The sequence below is a fragment of the Lucilia cuprina genome, chromosome 6, assembly GCF_022045245.1.
Source record: "Lucilia cuprina isolate Lc7/37 chromosome 6, ASM2204524v1, whole genome shotgun sequence".
Classification (NCBI taxonomy): Eukaryota; Metazoa; Arthropoda; class Insecta; order Diptera; family Calliphoridae; genus Lucilia; species Lucilia cuprina.
The window spans coordinates 10,365,096-10,382,642 of NC_060954.1; the positions used below are offsets into that span (position 1 = coordinate 10,365,096).

At 31.0% G+C, this 17,547-nt stretch overlaps 3 protein-coding genes and 1 pseudogene across 4 annotated transcripts; 2 read left to right on the plus strand and 2 right to left on the minus strand.

Annotated features, from left to right (window-relative positions):
• Nucleotides 1-1,056: 1,056 nt before the first annotated feature.
• LOC111686180 (protein DEK) lies at nt 1,057-6,859 on the minus strand. Of its 2 annotated transcripts, none has more exons than XM_023448496.2 (11): nt 6,719-6,859; nt 5,326-5,545; nt 4,474-4,817; nt 3,998-4,412; nt 3,822-3,922; nt 3,608-3,760; nt 3,340-3,543; nt 3,186-3,270; nt 2,999-3,105; nt 1,519-1,671; nt 1,057-1,456 (listed from the first exon to the last, which is right to left on the minus strand). In XM_023448496.2, the coding sequence occupies exons 1-11, from the start codon at nt 6,758-6,760 to the stop codon at nt 1,442-1,444; spliced, it is 1,839 nt and encodes a 612-aa protein (XP_023304264.2). In that variant the 5' UTR covers nt 6,761-6,859; the 3' UTR covers nt 1,057-1,441. The 2 variants fall into 2 exon arrangements, with proteins under 2 accessions (XP_023304264.2, XP_046810841.1); XM_046954885.1 differs by lacking the exon at nt 6,719-6,859 and adding an exon at nt 6,089-6,106.
• A 724-nt stretch (nt 6,860-7,583) lies between these two features.
• LOC111686181 lies at nt 7,584-8,588 on the plus strand (annotated as a pseudogene).
• A 131-nt stretch (nt 8,589-8,719) lies between these two features.
• Nucleotides 8,720-10,208, plus strand: LOC111686185 (flap endonuclease 1-like). The gene is made up of 2 exons (XM_023448501.2): nt 8,720-9,738; nt 9,800-10,208. Exons 1-2 carry the CDS (start codon nt 8,854-8,856, stop codon nt 10,067-10,069), a joined length of 1,155 nt encoding a protein of 384 aa, XP_023304269.2. The 5' UTR covers nt 8,720-8,853; the 3' UTR covers nt 10,070-10,208.
• LOC111686187 (integrator complex subunit 8) lies at nt 10,177-16,777 on the minus strand. Its single transcript, XM_023448502.2, has 11 exons — nt 16,543-16,777; nt 16,139-16,486; nt 15,955-16,075; nt 15,427-15,895; nt 12,982-13,698; nt 12,677-12,922; nt 12,174-12,613; nt 11,985-12,103; nt 10,696-10,868; nt 10,440-10,610; nt 10,177-10,318 (listed from the first exon to the last, which is right to left on the minus strand). The coding sequence occupies exons 1-11, from the start codon at nt 16,655-16,657 to the stop codon at nt 10,199-10,201; spliced, it is 3,039 nt and encodes a 1,012-aa protein (XP_023304270.2). The 5' UTR covers nt 16,658-16,777; the 3' UTR covers nt 10,177-10,198.
• Nucleotides 16,778-17,547: the final 770 nt, after the last annotated feature.

A 17,547-nucleotide genomic window follows, 5' to 3' on the forward strand; every position in this document is an offset into this window, starting at 1 on the left:
TTAAGCCTAGTTTAAGGGAGTAGTAGGAAACTATTGTCGATATTATAGTTAAAATATTTCTATCGTTTGACACCCAAAAAAACAAACACAAAATTCATTTTTTTATTAATTTTACAATATTTATTTTGTTTTTTTTTTTTTTTTTAAGAACATCGAATAAAACATAATTTACAATGAATTAATAATTTGTGTTTGTGTGTGTGTTTTTGTTTCAATTACTTAGTTTTATTACTTTATGTAAGAAGAGAGTGAGAAGAGGGCGGGGGAGATGTATTCATTGTTGTCATTATTATTACATAAAATGTAAATTATTTTGTTTGTTTTGTTATTGTAATTGTTTATGGGTTATTGACACAATTATTTTGAATTTTTAATAATAAAGTTTATTGTTTAACTAGGTTTTTGAGTGTTTGTTTTTTTTTTAATTAATTGAATTTTATTTTATATTTTTGTTTTATTATTGTAATAATAAAATTGTGTTTTATTTATTATTGTTTATGATGTCTTTGTTTTAAATTTTATTAAGGACTATGTGTTTTGTTGCTGGTTTATATTTTTTTGTTTGCGTCAGTTGGGAAACCGGCCAGTTGTGAAAAAAATTATTGTTTTTTATTTTTTTTTTAATTTAGTAAATGTATTCACAAAAAGATTTAAAAAAAAAATAAAATCTTAAATGCCGAAATTTATAATAGTTTAATTATTTTTTTGTTTTAATAAATAACTTTTGATTATGCGTCTAATTTGTCAAATATTTAAAAAAAGATATATTTTAATAAATTTTATAATCATTTTGTACTGACGCCTTGTGGTTTGTGTGTAATGCTTCTTTTTTCAGTTTCGATATAAATAAAACATTAATTATTGATTTTTTTTTTTAGTTTATATATTTTAGAATGATTTTTTTTTTATTTTTTTCTTTAGATCTTGTTGTTTTTAAATATACATTTGCATAAATGTAAACAAAATAATAATAATAAAGTAAAGAGACAATAAATTTTAAATTTTTGTTTAAATAAACTCAATTTATAAGAAATTATAAAGTATTTGAAAATTAAATTTTGTTGTTATTATGTTTGTTGTTTGTTTAAAGATAAAAGTCATATGATTACGGTTTAACTAACCTAAATTGTAAAAGTGGTTTACAGATATTTTTTTTTGTTTTTGTTTTTAATATTTATATTTATGTATAATATATATTGTAATGTATCATTTTCAAAAAAATAGACAACATTTTGTTGTAAGATTTGCACACATACACAGTAGTAGTTGGTAAGTTTTAAAACTAAAAAAAAAGAATAAAGAGAAAATTAAAGAAAAACTTATACAAAATGTTTGTGGTTGATTGGTTCTTTCCAAAAAAAAATATATTATAGTTAAAACAAAACAGGATTCATTAATATGAAATTAAAAAAGAGATGCAAGGTTTTTTCTTAACGTTCTTTTAAGCGGCAATTAGCTAAAATAAAAAAGAAAATGTTATTAAAGTTGTTATTGCAATAGTTTTATTTAGTTACATACCGCTTTAACTGTAGCTTTAATAAAGTCCTTTTTATCTGTTAAATCAAAATCTGGATATTTAGCATACACTTGTTTGCATACAGTTTTCATGGTTATCTCCTCCAGATTGGCCTTATCTAAAATTTCTTTAACATAAGCACGAATTTGTTCATCCTGTAAAACAAGAAAATTTGTTAATAATTAAAAGTTGTTCTTAATAAGGGAAACGCAAAAACAAAAAGTCAGGGTAGACTAAAGGCGGGTTTCCTACTACTCAGTTAAACTAGGCTTAACTAGCTGTTAGCTTAAACTTGCAACAAATATAGGCGAATTTAATCCAATGACTAGTGTTTTTCAATTTGTTAGCGTTGCCAACTTTTCACTCAAAAACATAAACAATAAACAGCTGTTTTTTGCATACAATACTTTTGTAAAATGGAAAATTTTGCAAAAATGTTAAATAAACATTTAAAACAATAATAATTAAAACAAAACAAAGCAGAAATTTGCAATTTACTTAAAATATTAAGTGTTTTGTTCTTTCGAAATCATTGTTTTTGTTAATTATGTTTTCTCACTTATAACTTGAGTTTAATTGGCCAATTACACTCAGTTAAACTAAGATAATAAGTAACTTTACTGATAACTGAAAAAAACGAAATATATATTAAACCCGTTTTAACCAAAGTGTGAAGATTATCTTTATCAGAAAAAACTAGGCTTAACTAGCGAAGTTTATCAAATGATTGTGTTTTTCAATTATGGATTTAAGTTCATTTAACTTTGTTAGCGTTGCCAACTTTTCACTCAAAAACATAAACAATGAACAGCTGTTTTTTTGCAAATATTACTTTTGTCAAATGAAAATTATTAGAAAAATTTAAAATAAACATTTAAAACAGTAATAATATCGATAAAAGAAATCATAAAATTACTATTTACTTAAAATGTTATGTCTTTGTTCTTCCTAAATCATATTTTATTTTAATTGTTAATTTTAACTTATAACATTCGGGAGAACGAGATCGCAGATGATTGACCAGACAGGGTTCAAGTATTGATCTTAATAGTAGGGATAGTTCTGTAAAATCCCGTATCTGTTATTATTATAGACTAATCTCCCTGGATTGCAGGGTTTTTTAGGGTAATATGGCCAAAATTAAACCCAAAAGCAACCAGGAATGGATAAGAATAGTATAAGAACTTTAGTAGGGGTAATAACTGGTCACTGCGCACTTGGGGCCTTTAAGAATAACTGGGTTGGTAACACGCAGGATTTTTGTAGATTGTATGAGACAAACTATAGTCAAGATCATAGACAAACTGTAGTCAAGACTGCAGACAAACTATAGGCAAACTATGATCGAGAACATAGACAAACTATAGTCAAGACTATAGAAAAACTGTCGTCGTGACTATAGACAAACTTCAGTTGAGATTTTAGACAAACTCTTGACAAAATTTTAGACTAACTAAAGACGATATTATTCACTAAACTTACCGTGGGGAATGAAGCTTTGCCCTTTTTGTTTAATGGTTCATCCTCATCGCTTTCATCTTTTTCATCTTCTGATGATTCCTTTTTAGATTTTTTAGGACGTCCAGCTGCTACAAAATAAAAGAAAAATGAATGAATGCATTTAACACAAAAATTTAAATAATTAAATTTCTATTAAGAAAATACTTACGTTTTGAAGGAGTTTTATTATTGGGTTTATTATTTTTCGCAGGTGTTACAACAGGTTTCTTGTTCTTTTTCGATTTTTCTTCCTCCTAAATAAAAACAAAACAAAGAAAAGTTGAACTTATGTACATTTTTTCATAAAATAGAGTAAAACTCACCTCAGTTTTTTCACTTCCCAAATCAGACATTTCTTCCTCTTCCTCCTCATCTTCGGAGACATCTTCCTCACTTTCAGAGTCTTTACCCTTGCGTTTATTGCGAGAAGGTTTACTAGCGGCAGCACGACCTTTACCACGAGGCGAAACAGCAGGACGACCACGTTTACCAGCACCAGTTGAGGGACGCTTGCGTTTAGGAGCCGCCTTTTTATTGTCGAAATAAAATAATATTAAATGTTTATTTTATTAAAGTAATTTTAACACTTACATCACTATCAGCTTCAGATAGTTCAGATTCTTCTTCAGAATCCGAATTTCTTCTACGTGATTTACGAGCCGGTCGACCACGAGCTCCTCTAGCTGCAGCAGCTGCTTTACGTCCCTTGCCGCCATCAGAATCAGAGTTTGCAGAAGGATTATACTACAAAAAAGAAAAGTTATTTTCAAAAATATATTTTAAAACAAGAATGAAGTAAACTTACATCCGAACCCGATTCGGAGTCATCATTTCGTCTCCGTTTAGCTGGTGTTACTTTACGTGCATCTTCATCTGAACTAGAGAAATCAACATAAGCGGACATTTCTGAAAAACACCAAAAAATTATACAAAATAAGACAATAAATCAAAATTCATAATAATTTTATTAAAGTAGCTCACTTTTGCCAGCGGTAGCACGCCTAGGACGACCAGAAGTCGATCTGCCACCCGATCTACCACCAGACGACTTGCTTTTACGTTTTTCATCTTCACTGGGTTCATCTTCCTCTTCTTCCTCCTCCTCACCGGCTTCTTCATCCTCTTCCATTTCTTCATCATCTGGCGAGGCTTCTACACACAGCGACTCATCCGGTTCCATAAGAAATTTAAGAATACGATTTGCTGCCTCTTCTTTAGAACCTTTACGTTCTAGCGCAAGAATATCGCAAATACTTTTTAATTGTTTTATATCAATCTTTTTAATAGATTCAAATTTCTTTTTATATTCCGAAGAATCCTTTTCGAATTCAAAACCCGCAAAAGAACGTAAATTCTTCTTGACAACATTGTTTTTGCCTTGAGAACCAAAACATATCTGTAAAGGAATCAAATGTTTATTAGTTTCACTTGAAAGATGTTTAAATCAATTAACATACCGCATGCAATGTTTGCAAACCATCCACTCTAGTTTTATTAATATTTTCATTGATTTTATCAATTTCAGCTAGAGCTACAACATTTTCATCATCTTCTGCAACTTCTGTATTCTCTTTCTTTGCATCTTCTTCGTCTTCTTCTTCATCTTCTTTAGATTCTTTGTCATCTTCATCTTCCTTCGTTTCAGTTTTGTTGTCTACATCACCATTTTTGGCGCTATCATTCTCATCGGCATTTTCATCCTTTTTAATATCATTGGATTTCTTATCATCGCCTTTAGTTGATTCCTCTTCTTTATCGTTTGATGATGATTTCTTAGTATCGGCCACCTCATCGGATTTTTCTGAATAATATTAAGAGTAAAGACTGTTTAGAATTCAACTTCTATAGAACTAAAACTTAAATATAACATGAACTAGAACTGAGCGGAAAAAAAAGATTTATCTTCACCCTTGGGAAAGCTTATATGCCTGGTATTAGCACGAATAAACCATGAATAGTGAATTTTTCTTATACCTTGGTTCTTACTGAACTTAACCCAAGCAAATTACAGATTAAGCATGAACAAATACCAAGGGAAATATACAAACAACACAGTACCGACCGAAACAACAAATTCTTTAATTGAAAAATTTTTATTTATTTTTTATTCTTCCCGACTGGGATACGAACCCAGAAGATCTCGAAACAGCACAAAACTACACTAATAATAAACCGTCTAGCCAGTTCAGCTAAAGTAGAGTCAAGAACCTAATGACTAAAATTTAATTTCAAATTATGTTTCATTCCATCCATTCTTCTCATATTACAGAAAGTTACCATACTATTAGAAAAATAAATATTATATTTACCTTCATCATCTTTAGGTTTCTTATCATCTTCATCATCGTTATTTTGTGCACCAGTTTCATTATTAGTTTTTTCATCTTCAGCCTCACTACCATCAGCAGCAGAGGGTGTTTTATCCTCACCACCGCCTTCATCATTCGATTTCTTATCATTTTCAATAGATTTCTTGTCATCAGTTGCATCTGCAACTTTTGTTGTTGTTTCCTCTTTCTTATCTGTTTCCTAAAATTAATATAAAGGATATTTCTTAATATTTAGTTAATTCTAGAAAATTTTAAAAACTATTATAATAATCCAAATTTGCTAAGCAAAAGCCTATGTATGTGTGTGAGAGAGTGAGACAGCAATACACACTTGTCTATAGTTTTGCAATTCGTTTTGTTTGTCTGTCAACAAATCAAAACAAAAGCAACAAAAACAGTTAAAAAAAGAACTTGTTTCAAGTTAAAAAAAAACGCCGAAACAAAACGTTTGCCATAAATACTCCACAATTTTATTTATTTAATCATCTGGTAGCTTTTGTCAATATGTATTTAGCTAATATATGGCAGTTTTGTTTAAATAAATCTATTTTTAGATTAGGAAAAAATGCAACACTGTTAATTAAATATGTGTGTTTGTGCAAGTGTTTTGATTCCATTTAGTAACCCTTATTAAGTTTTTTGTTTTTCTTTGGTTTTCTTTTCAGCCGCAATTCTTTACATTTACACTGTAGCTTTCAACATTTATGTTTCTAATAAGAATCAACAGCTATAATTAACACACCATTTCAAGAAAATAAATTAATTACACGTTAATTTTTGCAACAATTTAGAAAATACACTACAAACTTTTCTTCTAATCCTTTAAATTAAAATAAACTTGGCAACACTGACACGCATGCAAATCTCTACAATATTCGCGAAATTTTTTAAGCAAACTTCAACGGCGCACTTTTTTTCCTTTTTTTGTGATTTTATTTTAATCAATTCGCCCAATAATACCGCGCTCTTCATCTTATAAACATACACACACCGCATTTAAACACGCACACACACATGCACTTATACAAATGCATGCATTTCGTTTTATGATGAATAGAAAAAAAGAACGAACAAAAACATACAAAAAGAAAAAAACACGGTGGAAAAATGGACCGACGCCATGTTTATATACAATGAGAAATAGATGAACGGAGGAAAAAGAAAGCTTATAATAATGCAAAGATGTACGAAAAAAACGACGTTGTGTAAATTTTTTTTCCGTTTGCTAGATTCCTTTTAGCGATGTGACGCGCTCGAATTTTTTCAAGTATTTTTGAACGTTTTATGCCAATAATTCGCACAATTTTTCTAGTTCCCACTATAGATTACACATTTTTTGCACTTTTTATGCAATTTTTTATTAATTACATACCATATTTTCAATGGTTTTATCTTTTTCACCGTCAGCCGACATGCTTATGGAAAATACTCAACTAAATAAAAAAATTCACTACTTTTTCTTCGTCGTCTTTCTTTTCTTTTTCTCTACCATTTATTTCGCTTTATGTTTTGTCTCCAGCACAGGGCTGTATTTGCTGGTATTAAATAGGTGGGGTACAGTTTACTTCACTTTTTTTTTGGGAAAAGGTACTTTTTTTAATATTTTGTTAAATTTATGTAAAAAAAATCCAATTTTTTGGCAATAACTTTTTAAAGAATTGTTTTGTTCGAATTTTTTGGACTTTGTTCATCTTTAAAAATAATTTTCGTTTCAAAATTTTGGAAAATTTAAATAAAATATCAACAATACTTAACGAAATATTCAATAATTTGCAATAAATAAAGATTTTAACGTTAGCACTCATAATTCTAAACCCATGTCTATATTAGACATATATTTATCACGGCACTTGACAAAAGTCGGCAGAAAAATTGTTCATTTTAATGCACTATATTTATTATGCTAAATGTCAAATTGTTATCATGATAAAATATTAGCAGGTACAGACAGCATTTATTAGTTTTTAAAATTAATAGTATTTAATTCTGACCATAGTTTTTCATGTTACATTTTTGGTTGTCACTGTATGTATGTATTAGAAAATAGTGAATGTTCTAAGGACTCAATTTTATAAAATCAATTTATAACATTTCATAAAACTTAGTAAACAACATTATTTTTTTCAGTGTTTATTTTGTCATTACTATTTTTTTTTTACATTTGGATTAGTAATTGGAAAAAGTTTGGAAAATTAGAATTTCTTGTTAAAATATTCAGGCTCCAACCAAACATTAAAACTAACAAATCATGAAATATATAAAAGTGAATTAGAAAATAAATATAAATTTGAATATATGTATATTTAAAAATTATATTTACGCGCGTCTTCGGTTCCATTCAATGATTTTCCATTTAGATTTTTTCCATTTCATTTCTTTGTGTGCTACCAGATTTATGTAGAAACAAATGGAAAAAACGGCGTTAATATTTGTCGGCGCAGGTTTCTGGCTAGTAGTAAACTAAAAAACCGCGGGAGCATCAAGTCGAAATTTCTAAATTCGGTAAAATTGTATTTATTGCCCAATCGCAATGGGAATTCTCGGTCTTTCCATGTTTATAGCAGGTGACTGCCCAAAGGCTATCAAGGAAGGCGAAATAAAACATTATTTTGGCCGTAAAGTAGCCATTGATGTTTTCATGTGTTTGTATCAATTTTTAATTGCAGTAAGCGCTAAAGGCGCCCACTTGACTTCAGTGGATAGTGAGACTACCGCACATTTAATGGCATTACATCATTGCATGTATTTGATGTTAAGCCACCAGATTTAAAGTATGGTGAATTGGCCAAAAGAGCCGAACGGCGTGATGAGGCTCAAAAAGCTCTGCAGCAGGCTACAGAGGCTGGTAATGAGGCCGATATTGATAAATTGGCAAAGAGCGTGCCAATGAAGCAAAGGAGTTGTTGAAATTAATGGGCGTTCCTTATGTGGAGGCACCTTGTGCGGCAGAAGCCCAATGTGCTGCCTTAGTGAAGGTAGGTAAAGTTTATGCCACTGCCACGGTATTATTACGCCAGCCAACGTTTAGTAAAGCACGCAAAATGCCAGTTAAAGAGATTAACTATAATAATGTTTTGGAAGGCTTTGGTTTAACCAGCAAAGAATTTATAGATCTTTGCATATTGTTGGGTTGTGATTACTGTGAAGGTATAAAGGGCATAGGACCCAAACGTGCTATAGAGTTAATGAACAGTTAACGGGATAAAGAAACTATATTGGAAAATATTGATCGTACATATTAATTACGCGCATCTTCGGATTCATCATGAAAATGATTTTATCGTTATCGTATATAAAACTTCCATTTTTATTATTTCCATTACATTCCTTTGTGTGTTACCAGATTTACGTAGGAACAAATGGAATAATTTGTTAATTTCAGCCGCCGTCGATGTTAATATTTGTCGACGCAGGGCTCTGGCTATTAGTAAACTAAAAAACCGCGGGAGCGTCAAGTCGAAATTTCTTTAGTTAATTCGCGAAAAATATATTTATTGCCCAATTGCAATGGGAATTCTCGGCCTTTCCAAGTTAATAGCAGATGTCTGCCCACAGGCTATCAAGGAAGGGGAAATAAAACATTATTTTGGCCGCAAAGTTGCCATTGATGCTTCCATGTGTTTGTATCAATTTTTAATTGCAGTAAGAGCTGAAGGCGCCCAGTTGACTTCGGTGGATGGTGAGACTACTTCACATTTAATGGGTATATTTTATCGTACCATACGCCTATTGGATAATGGCATTAAGCCATTGTATGTATTCGATGGTAAGCCACCAGATTTAAAGTCTGGCGAATTGGCCAAAAGAGCCGAACGACGTGAGGAGGCTCAAAAAGCTCTGCAGCAGGCTACAGAGGCTGGTAATGAGGCCGATATGGAAAAATTCAACAGACGTTTGGTGAGAGTGACCAAAGAACATGCCAATGAAGCCAAGGAGTTGTTAAAATTAATGGGTGTCCCTTATGTAGAGGCACCTTGTGAGGCAGAAGCCCAATGTGCTGCCTTAGTGAAGGCGGGAAAAGTTTATGCCACTGCCACAGAGGATATGGATGCTTTAACATTTGGCTCGACGGTATTATTACGTCATCTTACCTTTAGTGAAGCACGCAAAATGCCAGTTAAAGAGATTAACTACAATAAAGTTTTGGAAGGCTTTGGTTTAACCAGCAAAGAATTTATAGATCTTTGTATATTGTTGGGTTGTGATTACTGTGAAGGTATAAAGGGCATAGGACCCAAACGTGCTATAGAGTTAATGAACAGTTATCGGGATATAGAAACTATATTGGAGAATATTGATCGTAAGAAATATACGGTGCCTGAGAATTGGAATTATGATGTGGCAAGACAGCTATTTATTGCACCCGAAGTACAGGACCCCTCAGAATTGGAGGCAAGTTCATAACATAAATCTAAATACTACATTTCCATGCTAATTTAAATATTTTTTATAGTTCAAGTGGTCAGAACCAGATGAGGATGGTTTGGTTAAGTTTCTCTGTGGTGATCGTCAATTTAATGAAGATCGTGTTAGATCGGGTGCCAAAAAGATTTTAAAATCTAAACAATCGCAAACTCAAGGACGTCTCGACAGTTTCTTTAAAGTTTTGCCTTCTACGGGCACAACACCAAAACGTAAGGCTGACGATGATAAAAAGAATACAAGTCTGAAAAAAGCCAAAGCCGGTGGTGGCAGCGGTAATAGAGGCAGACGTCCTAAGTAAATAAAAAAAAGGTAATTTACTTTTATTTTTATATTATATTGTCAGCGTTCTTGTTGATTCCGCGTTTACATTCACAATACTTGCTTACAAGTTACTCTTATTAAAAAAAAAGTGATTAAATTTAATGTATTAAAGTAAATACTGCTTGGCCAAGGCTCTAAGAAAGCGAGATTTTCTTATAGAAGCAGCTTCACGTTTGATTTCATCATTATTGTTGGCATTTAGTTCTAAAGTGCCCATAATGGAAATCTAAAAAAAAAACAAAAAAAAAAATATATTAAAAATAAATAAATAAAAAATGAAAAGATATAAAAAGAAAAAAAAAATATATAATATTCATTCGTTTAAATCAAATTTTAAATTTACTTACCGCCTCTAGCTTTCTACTATGTTCACCCTTTTTAGCATGTAAATTAATTATAAACTCCAATAGTGTAGTATCCCATATACAATTGTAATATGCATCCATGGCATCCGTAAAATTTGAACATTTTTCGGTGAGATTTTTGAAAACAATGCCATAATCTATTTCTTCTAAAAACTAAAAATAGAATTAACATGAATATTGACTACATTGCATTCATTTCTCAAGGAGAACAAGTGACATCTAAATATGTGGAACTAACCTGACATAAAACCGTTGCTTGCATATGACAACCCAAATTTGAAGAACATCTTATCATTTTACGTATTATATAATCATCAGCAACATTACGTTGTAGGGGAATATTACAATAGTCAGTTCCAGTTACCAAAGCGTTAACATAGCAGCGCATTGCCGCCTCATTATTACCGATAGCTATAAATAAATGTATTATTTAAGAAACTTAAAATAGAAAATAAGTTTACATACATTTCTACTGTCAAGACTATGGACTGATCTATAGTCAAGACTATGGATTGATCTATAGTCAAGACTGTAGATTGATCAGTAGTCAAGACTGCAGATTGATCTATAGTCAAGACTGCAGATTGATCTATAGTCAAGACTATAGATCAGTCTACACTTGACTATACATAGATAAGTCTATAATCTTGACTATAGATCAGTCTATAGTCTTGACTATAGATCAGTCTATAGATAGATAGATCTTTATAGTCAAGACTATACACTGATCTATAGTCAAGACTATACACTGATCTATAGTCAAGACTATACACAGATCTATAGTCAAGACTATAATAGACTGATCTATAGTCAAGACTATAGACTGATCTATAGTCAAGACTGTAGACTGATCACTAGTCAAGACTATAGACTGATCTCTAGTCAAGACTATAGACTGATCTATATTCAAGACTATAGACTGATCTATGTATAGTCAAGAGTGTAGACTGATCTATAGTCAACACTGTAGACGATCTATAGTTAACACTGTTGACTGATCTATAGGCAAATCTATATACTGATCTTTTGTTAAGACTGTATACTGATATATAGTCAAGACTGTATACTGATATATAGTCAAGACTATAGAATGATCTATAGTTAAGACTATAGAATGATCTATAGTTAAGACTATAGACTGATCTATAGTCAAGACTATAAACTGATCTATATTAAACTATTCTATACTTAAGACCATTCTATACTCAAGACTGTAGACTAATTTATAGTCAAGACTATAAACTGATCTATAGTCAAGACTAAGACTACTCTATAGTCAAGACTATAGACAGATCTATAGTGGAGACTATAAACTGATCTATAGTAGACATCGAACATTTTTTTTGAGATAAATCTCTAACAGTTTGTTTCTTTTTTTAATATTTTCTCTTATAGATTTAACAACAATATCTAACAAAATTCAAAAACATACAAAATTAAATCAAGACTCAAGAAACTGTACAAACAAATTCAAGCAAAACATTTTCAAGAAATCCATTTTATAACAACAAAACATCATAAACTCACCTAATTCAAGATCACCCTTCATTTTTAGCCAGGGTATAGTTTGGGGATAGTATTTTAAAGCTTCGGTAAGTAACCAATGTAATGTTTCACACACAGATCTTATGCTATAACCAATAGGACTAAGATAGAAGAATATGAAAAGTTATTAGAATGTAATTTTGTTTTTCGTACAATAAAAACGTAACTTACTTGCTTATAGTGGTGGGCCATAATTGCATATATTCACCATTTAAATCATGATTGGCATCATCTTTTAGAATATTGTGTATTTTACCTAACATAGAAATGGCCAAATTGAATAACATTTGATGACGTATACGTTTTAAAAACGGATGTAAACCCGTTGAAACAGCCAAACAGGGTGAATTACGTGAACTGCCACCACCACTGCCAGAACCACCACCACCGCCGCCTGTACTGTTGCCTCTTTTAGAAGTATTAAGAAACATGGACAATACCAAGTCCCAGGCATCACGACATATCTTTTTAGGTCCTTTCATTTTTTCCATATCCAAAAAGGTAGCAGCAAAGGCTATAGGCAATTCTAATTGTGGCAAACGTTTGTCTAGCAGCATAATCGCAGTCCAATCATTAAGATTTAATAACATTAAAGCACAGCTTTCGATGATCTATTTGAAAGTTTTTCAAATTAAAATTTTAATTTCTTTTCAATTGAAAGAAAAAAAACTAACCTCTATGCGGGGTATAATGTTATCATTGGTTTGCAAGGATTGTAAACATTGTTTACAACGATTACCCAGTGATTGTAAATCTAAGGTTTTATTATTCCATTCATCTAAACACTGAGTAATTTGTATTAGTAAGATTTCCCAATTAACTAATTTACCCAATTTAGAGATAACAGTAGCATTTGATAGTTCTGGTCTTTGGGTTTCTGATTTTAAAATGCTTAACATAGAAACAGCACCTTCATAATTCTGAAAAGATGATGTTATTTATTACAATCCTTTAATGTTTCTTTTTTTTAACAACTCACCCCCTTTGCTGTTAGTTCTCTTGCTTTACCCAATAAAACATAAGCAAAATCTTGTAGAAAACCTCTTTGCATAGACATTAATACCGACTTAATAGGTGTAGATATTTCCCAACTAGGATTTACCGTCCACAAAGGTTTGGCGGGATTAGTGGCTGCTAATTTCACTAACAACTTTCGTACTGTATTAGCATTGGTACAGGATATAAGTTGTCTTTCTAGAGAGCCTATTTCTATGCGTGGCATTTTAGAATTAAATTTCCATTCATTTAACAAAGCCAATGTTGGTTGTGGTAATTCTTCTTCCTGTATTTGTTGCAGCAAATCCTTTAGCTCTATGGGTGTAAAAATACTCAAATGCATAATTTCCTGTAGCCATTGTTTATTTTTATGCTTGACTATACAATCGATAAGAAATTGTTTAAGCATATTACGTTCACTTAAAGAACTATGGGGTAAAACATCCATAATACTCTCCACTACTGCTGCAAAACAATTTAATTGTGCGTACTTTTCAAAATAATCCACACTGGCAAATATGTTGCCCTCTTCAAATTTACTGCGCACCAAATTGAGTGCCGATACTTGCATTTCTAATTGTTTGGTTTCCTTTAATATGCCTTGCGATATAGCACCCTCTATGTCTAGTTCCAATATACGTCTATTAACCAAAGGTATTTCACGTTTACGGTTATCTAATTTTAGAATTTCAATAATGTCCTGAAATTGAAGGAGTTAGAATTATAAGACTAATTAGAGTCAAGGCTATAGACTGATCTCTAGTAAGGACTATAGACTGATCTATAGTCAAGACTATAGAATGATCCATAGTCAAGACTATAGAATGATCCATAGTCAAGACTTTAGAACGATCTATAGTTAAGACTATAGAATGATCTATAGTCAAGACTATAGACGGATCTAAAGTCAAGACTAAAGACTGATCTATAGTAAAGACTATAGACGGATCTATAGTCAAGATTATAGAATGATCTATAGTCAAGACTATAGAATGATATATAGTCATGACTGTAGCCTGATCTGTATTCAAGACGATAGACGGATCTATAGTCAAGACTATAGAATGATCTACAGTCAAGACTATAGAATGATACATAGTCAAGACTTTAGAACGATCTATAGTCAAGACTATAGAATAATCTATAGTCAAGACTATAGAATGATCTATAGTCAAGACTTTAGCCTGGTCTGTATTCAAGAAGATAGATGGATCTATAGTCAAGTCTATAGAATGATCTATAGTGAAGAATATAGAATGATCTATAGTCAAGACTACAGAATGATATATAGTCATGACTGTAGCCTGATCTGTATTCACGACGATAGACGGATCTATAGTCAAGACTATAGAATGATCTACAGTCAAGACTATAGAATGATCTACAGTGAAGACTATAGAATGATCCATAGTCAAGACTATAGAATGATCCATAGTCAAGACTATAGAATGATCCATAGTCAAGACTATAGAATGATCTATAGTCAAGACTATAGAATGATCTATAGTCAAAACTATAGAATGATATATAGTCAAAACTATAGAAAGATCTATAGACAAGACTATAGAATGATCTATAGTCAAGACTATAGAATGATCTATAGTCAAGACTATAGAATGATCTATAGTCAAGACTATAGAATGATCTATAGTCAAGACTATAGAATGATCTATAGTCAAGACTATAGAATGATCTATAGTCAAGACTATAGAATGATCTATAGTCAAGACTATAGAATGATCTATAGTCAAGACTATAGAATGATCTATAGTCAAGACTATAGAATGATCTATAGTCAAGACTATAGAATGAGCTATAGTCAAGACTATAGAATGATCTATAGTCAAGACTATAGAATGATCTATAGTCAAGACTTTAGAACGATCTATAGTCAAGACTATAGAATGATCTATAGTCAAGACTATAGAATGATCTATAGTCAAGACTATAGAATGATCTATAGTCAAGAATATAGACGGATCTAAAGTCAAGACTAAAGACTGATCTATAGTAAAATCTATAGACGAATCTATAGTCAAGATTATAGAATGATCTATAGTAAAGACTATAGAATGATCTATAGTCAAGACTATAGAATGATCTTTAGTCAAGAAGATAGACGGATCTAAAGTCAAGACTATAGACTAATCTATAGTAAAGACTATAGACTGATCTATAGTCAAGGCTATAGACTGATCTATAGTCAAGGTTATAGACTGATCTATAGTCAAGACTATATATAGATCTTTAGTCAAGACTATAGAATGACCTACAGTCAAGAATATAGAATGATCTATATTCAAGACAATAGAATGATCTATAGTCAAGACTATAGACTGATCTATAGTCAATCGATCTATAGACAAGACCATAAACTGATCTATAGTCAAGACTATAGATCCCACATATTAACTTTCATCAATCTCACCTTATATTGTGTCAATTGTGACATATTAAAACGTTCCGTTAAGGTCTGCGATTGAGCACTTACACCACATGCCAACAGATAACCCTCCAATTCATCTTCATTCACATGACAGAAAACAAACTGTGAGGGTATTTTACCAATCATTTCATATTCATTTTTAGTTAAATTCAAATAACGACGACATTCATTTACGGCATCTCGAGCCAATAGATACTGCTTGGTATACAAATAGAAATTAACCAGATCAAAACAGATTTGAGTTCTCAGCTCAGCTGGTGATATCTGTAGCATAGCGTCAAATTTTTGTGGTAAATTGACATCATCATTAGGGTGAGGCGGTACAAATGTTTCATAAGAGAAGACATGAAAGGGTTCATTGGATTTGCAAAGTTCTTGTAAAAATTCTATGCTCGTCTGGGGGTTTATTTCGGGAGCGAAAAATTGATGCATGGGTTCAAGGGGAACGAACCTAAAGGTATAAGAAAAATGCTTTATTAACTACTGTTAACATTTCTGTGTGAGACTTACATATTGCCCATACTGGGCCGAGCTGCTTTGACAGCTATGTCCTTAAGAATTTGCAGTCTTAATACCCAGCGATGATAGAAGGTTAAGGCAAATTTAGCAGCCTTTTCATTGCCCTCAGCAGCTAAAAATAGAGTACATTTCGATATACTATTTAGTTGAATTAGGAACATTTTTTTTGACTTACTTATTTTAGCCTGAAAATCATTTGTAAATGGTATGGCTACTCTTTTGCCAAAACTTATGGTACATAAATCTCTTAGTAGACACAATTGCTTGGGTATGGGTAGATTTTTTTCAAACACATCCAAATTCCATTTAAGCCATGTGGCCACTTTGAGTGCCAAAACCTTTAAAGCCAATTGTTTGCGTGTCAAACGCAAACCCTCTATATTAACCGGCATACCCGTTACTACGGGTGGATTGGGCACCGGCATTGCGTTAGGGTCGGTATTAGTTAAATCAAATTGTGGTATTACCACATTATCCGGAGCCATGGAAATGAACTGTGATAAAAGTTCCAAAGCAGAAGGATCTGGGGAAATTGTTAATTTTATTAGTTTTTTAAGAATGTTTTTTTATTTGCCTTACCTGGATTTATTTTCTTTAAATGTTTGGTTATTAATTCAGGATCTAAGAGAAATTCGAACCATAATACTGTCTCGGCAGCTAAGGGTACAGGTTTGGGCTTTAAGGGGTCATCCATTTTGAAGATATTTTTATTATTTTCTTTAATTTTTTTTTTAGAGAAATTGAATGAAATTCTTTTAATTTTTACAGCACAACATGTAATTTGTTTATGCTTTTGCTGTTTTAGTTTATTAGTTTTGTTTTGCTATTTATATTCTTTTTGATAAAGTAGCCATATTGTGTTTTATTGTTTAAGTTGTATACGAAAGCTAAATGTTGCTTTAACATTTTTAATAGAGTGGCAACTTTAAATGATTATATTAACTGAGTGGCATTTCTTTTAATAAAGGTTGTTGTCTGCATTAAAAATAAATAGCTAGAAAAAGGTTTACATAATAATGAGAATATATATTTGACATTAAATCAAACAGCTGGTTTTTATAACTTTGAACTTTATATATATATTTGTAATATTTTACAGCTATGAGCTTTTTGTTATATTAACAACGGAAATAGCTAAAACATTTTCATAACAATAAGCTTTTTATTATATATGTATAACTACAGGTTTTCATAGCAAAATAGTAATGTTTATATGAATAATAATTTAAATTAACGTTGTTATTATACAAAACGTTTATTTTAAATTAAAATTTAATAAAAAAATGCTAAGTTAATAATAAAATTTTAATATAATATTAATCTTAGAAAGAAATAAGTGAAAATAATGATTTTTGCAAAAAAAAATTATAATTTTGTTAAATAATTTCTATTTATACAAAATAATGTGTTAATTCTAGATAGCGTTTGAATAATTTGAGTTAAAAATTTTAAAATTTCGGTTTTTCCCTTGTACATATTTGTCAACTTTAAGACTCTCTGCCACTTAATCACATGATAATTTCAATGTATAATTTAATAAAAGAAATCAAAGCAGTTTCTTTAAGTTTTGATGTTGTTGTTGTT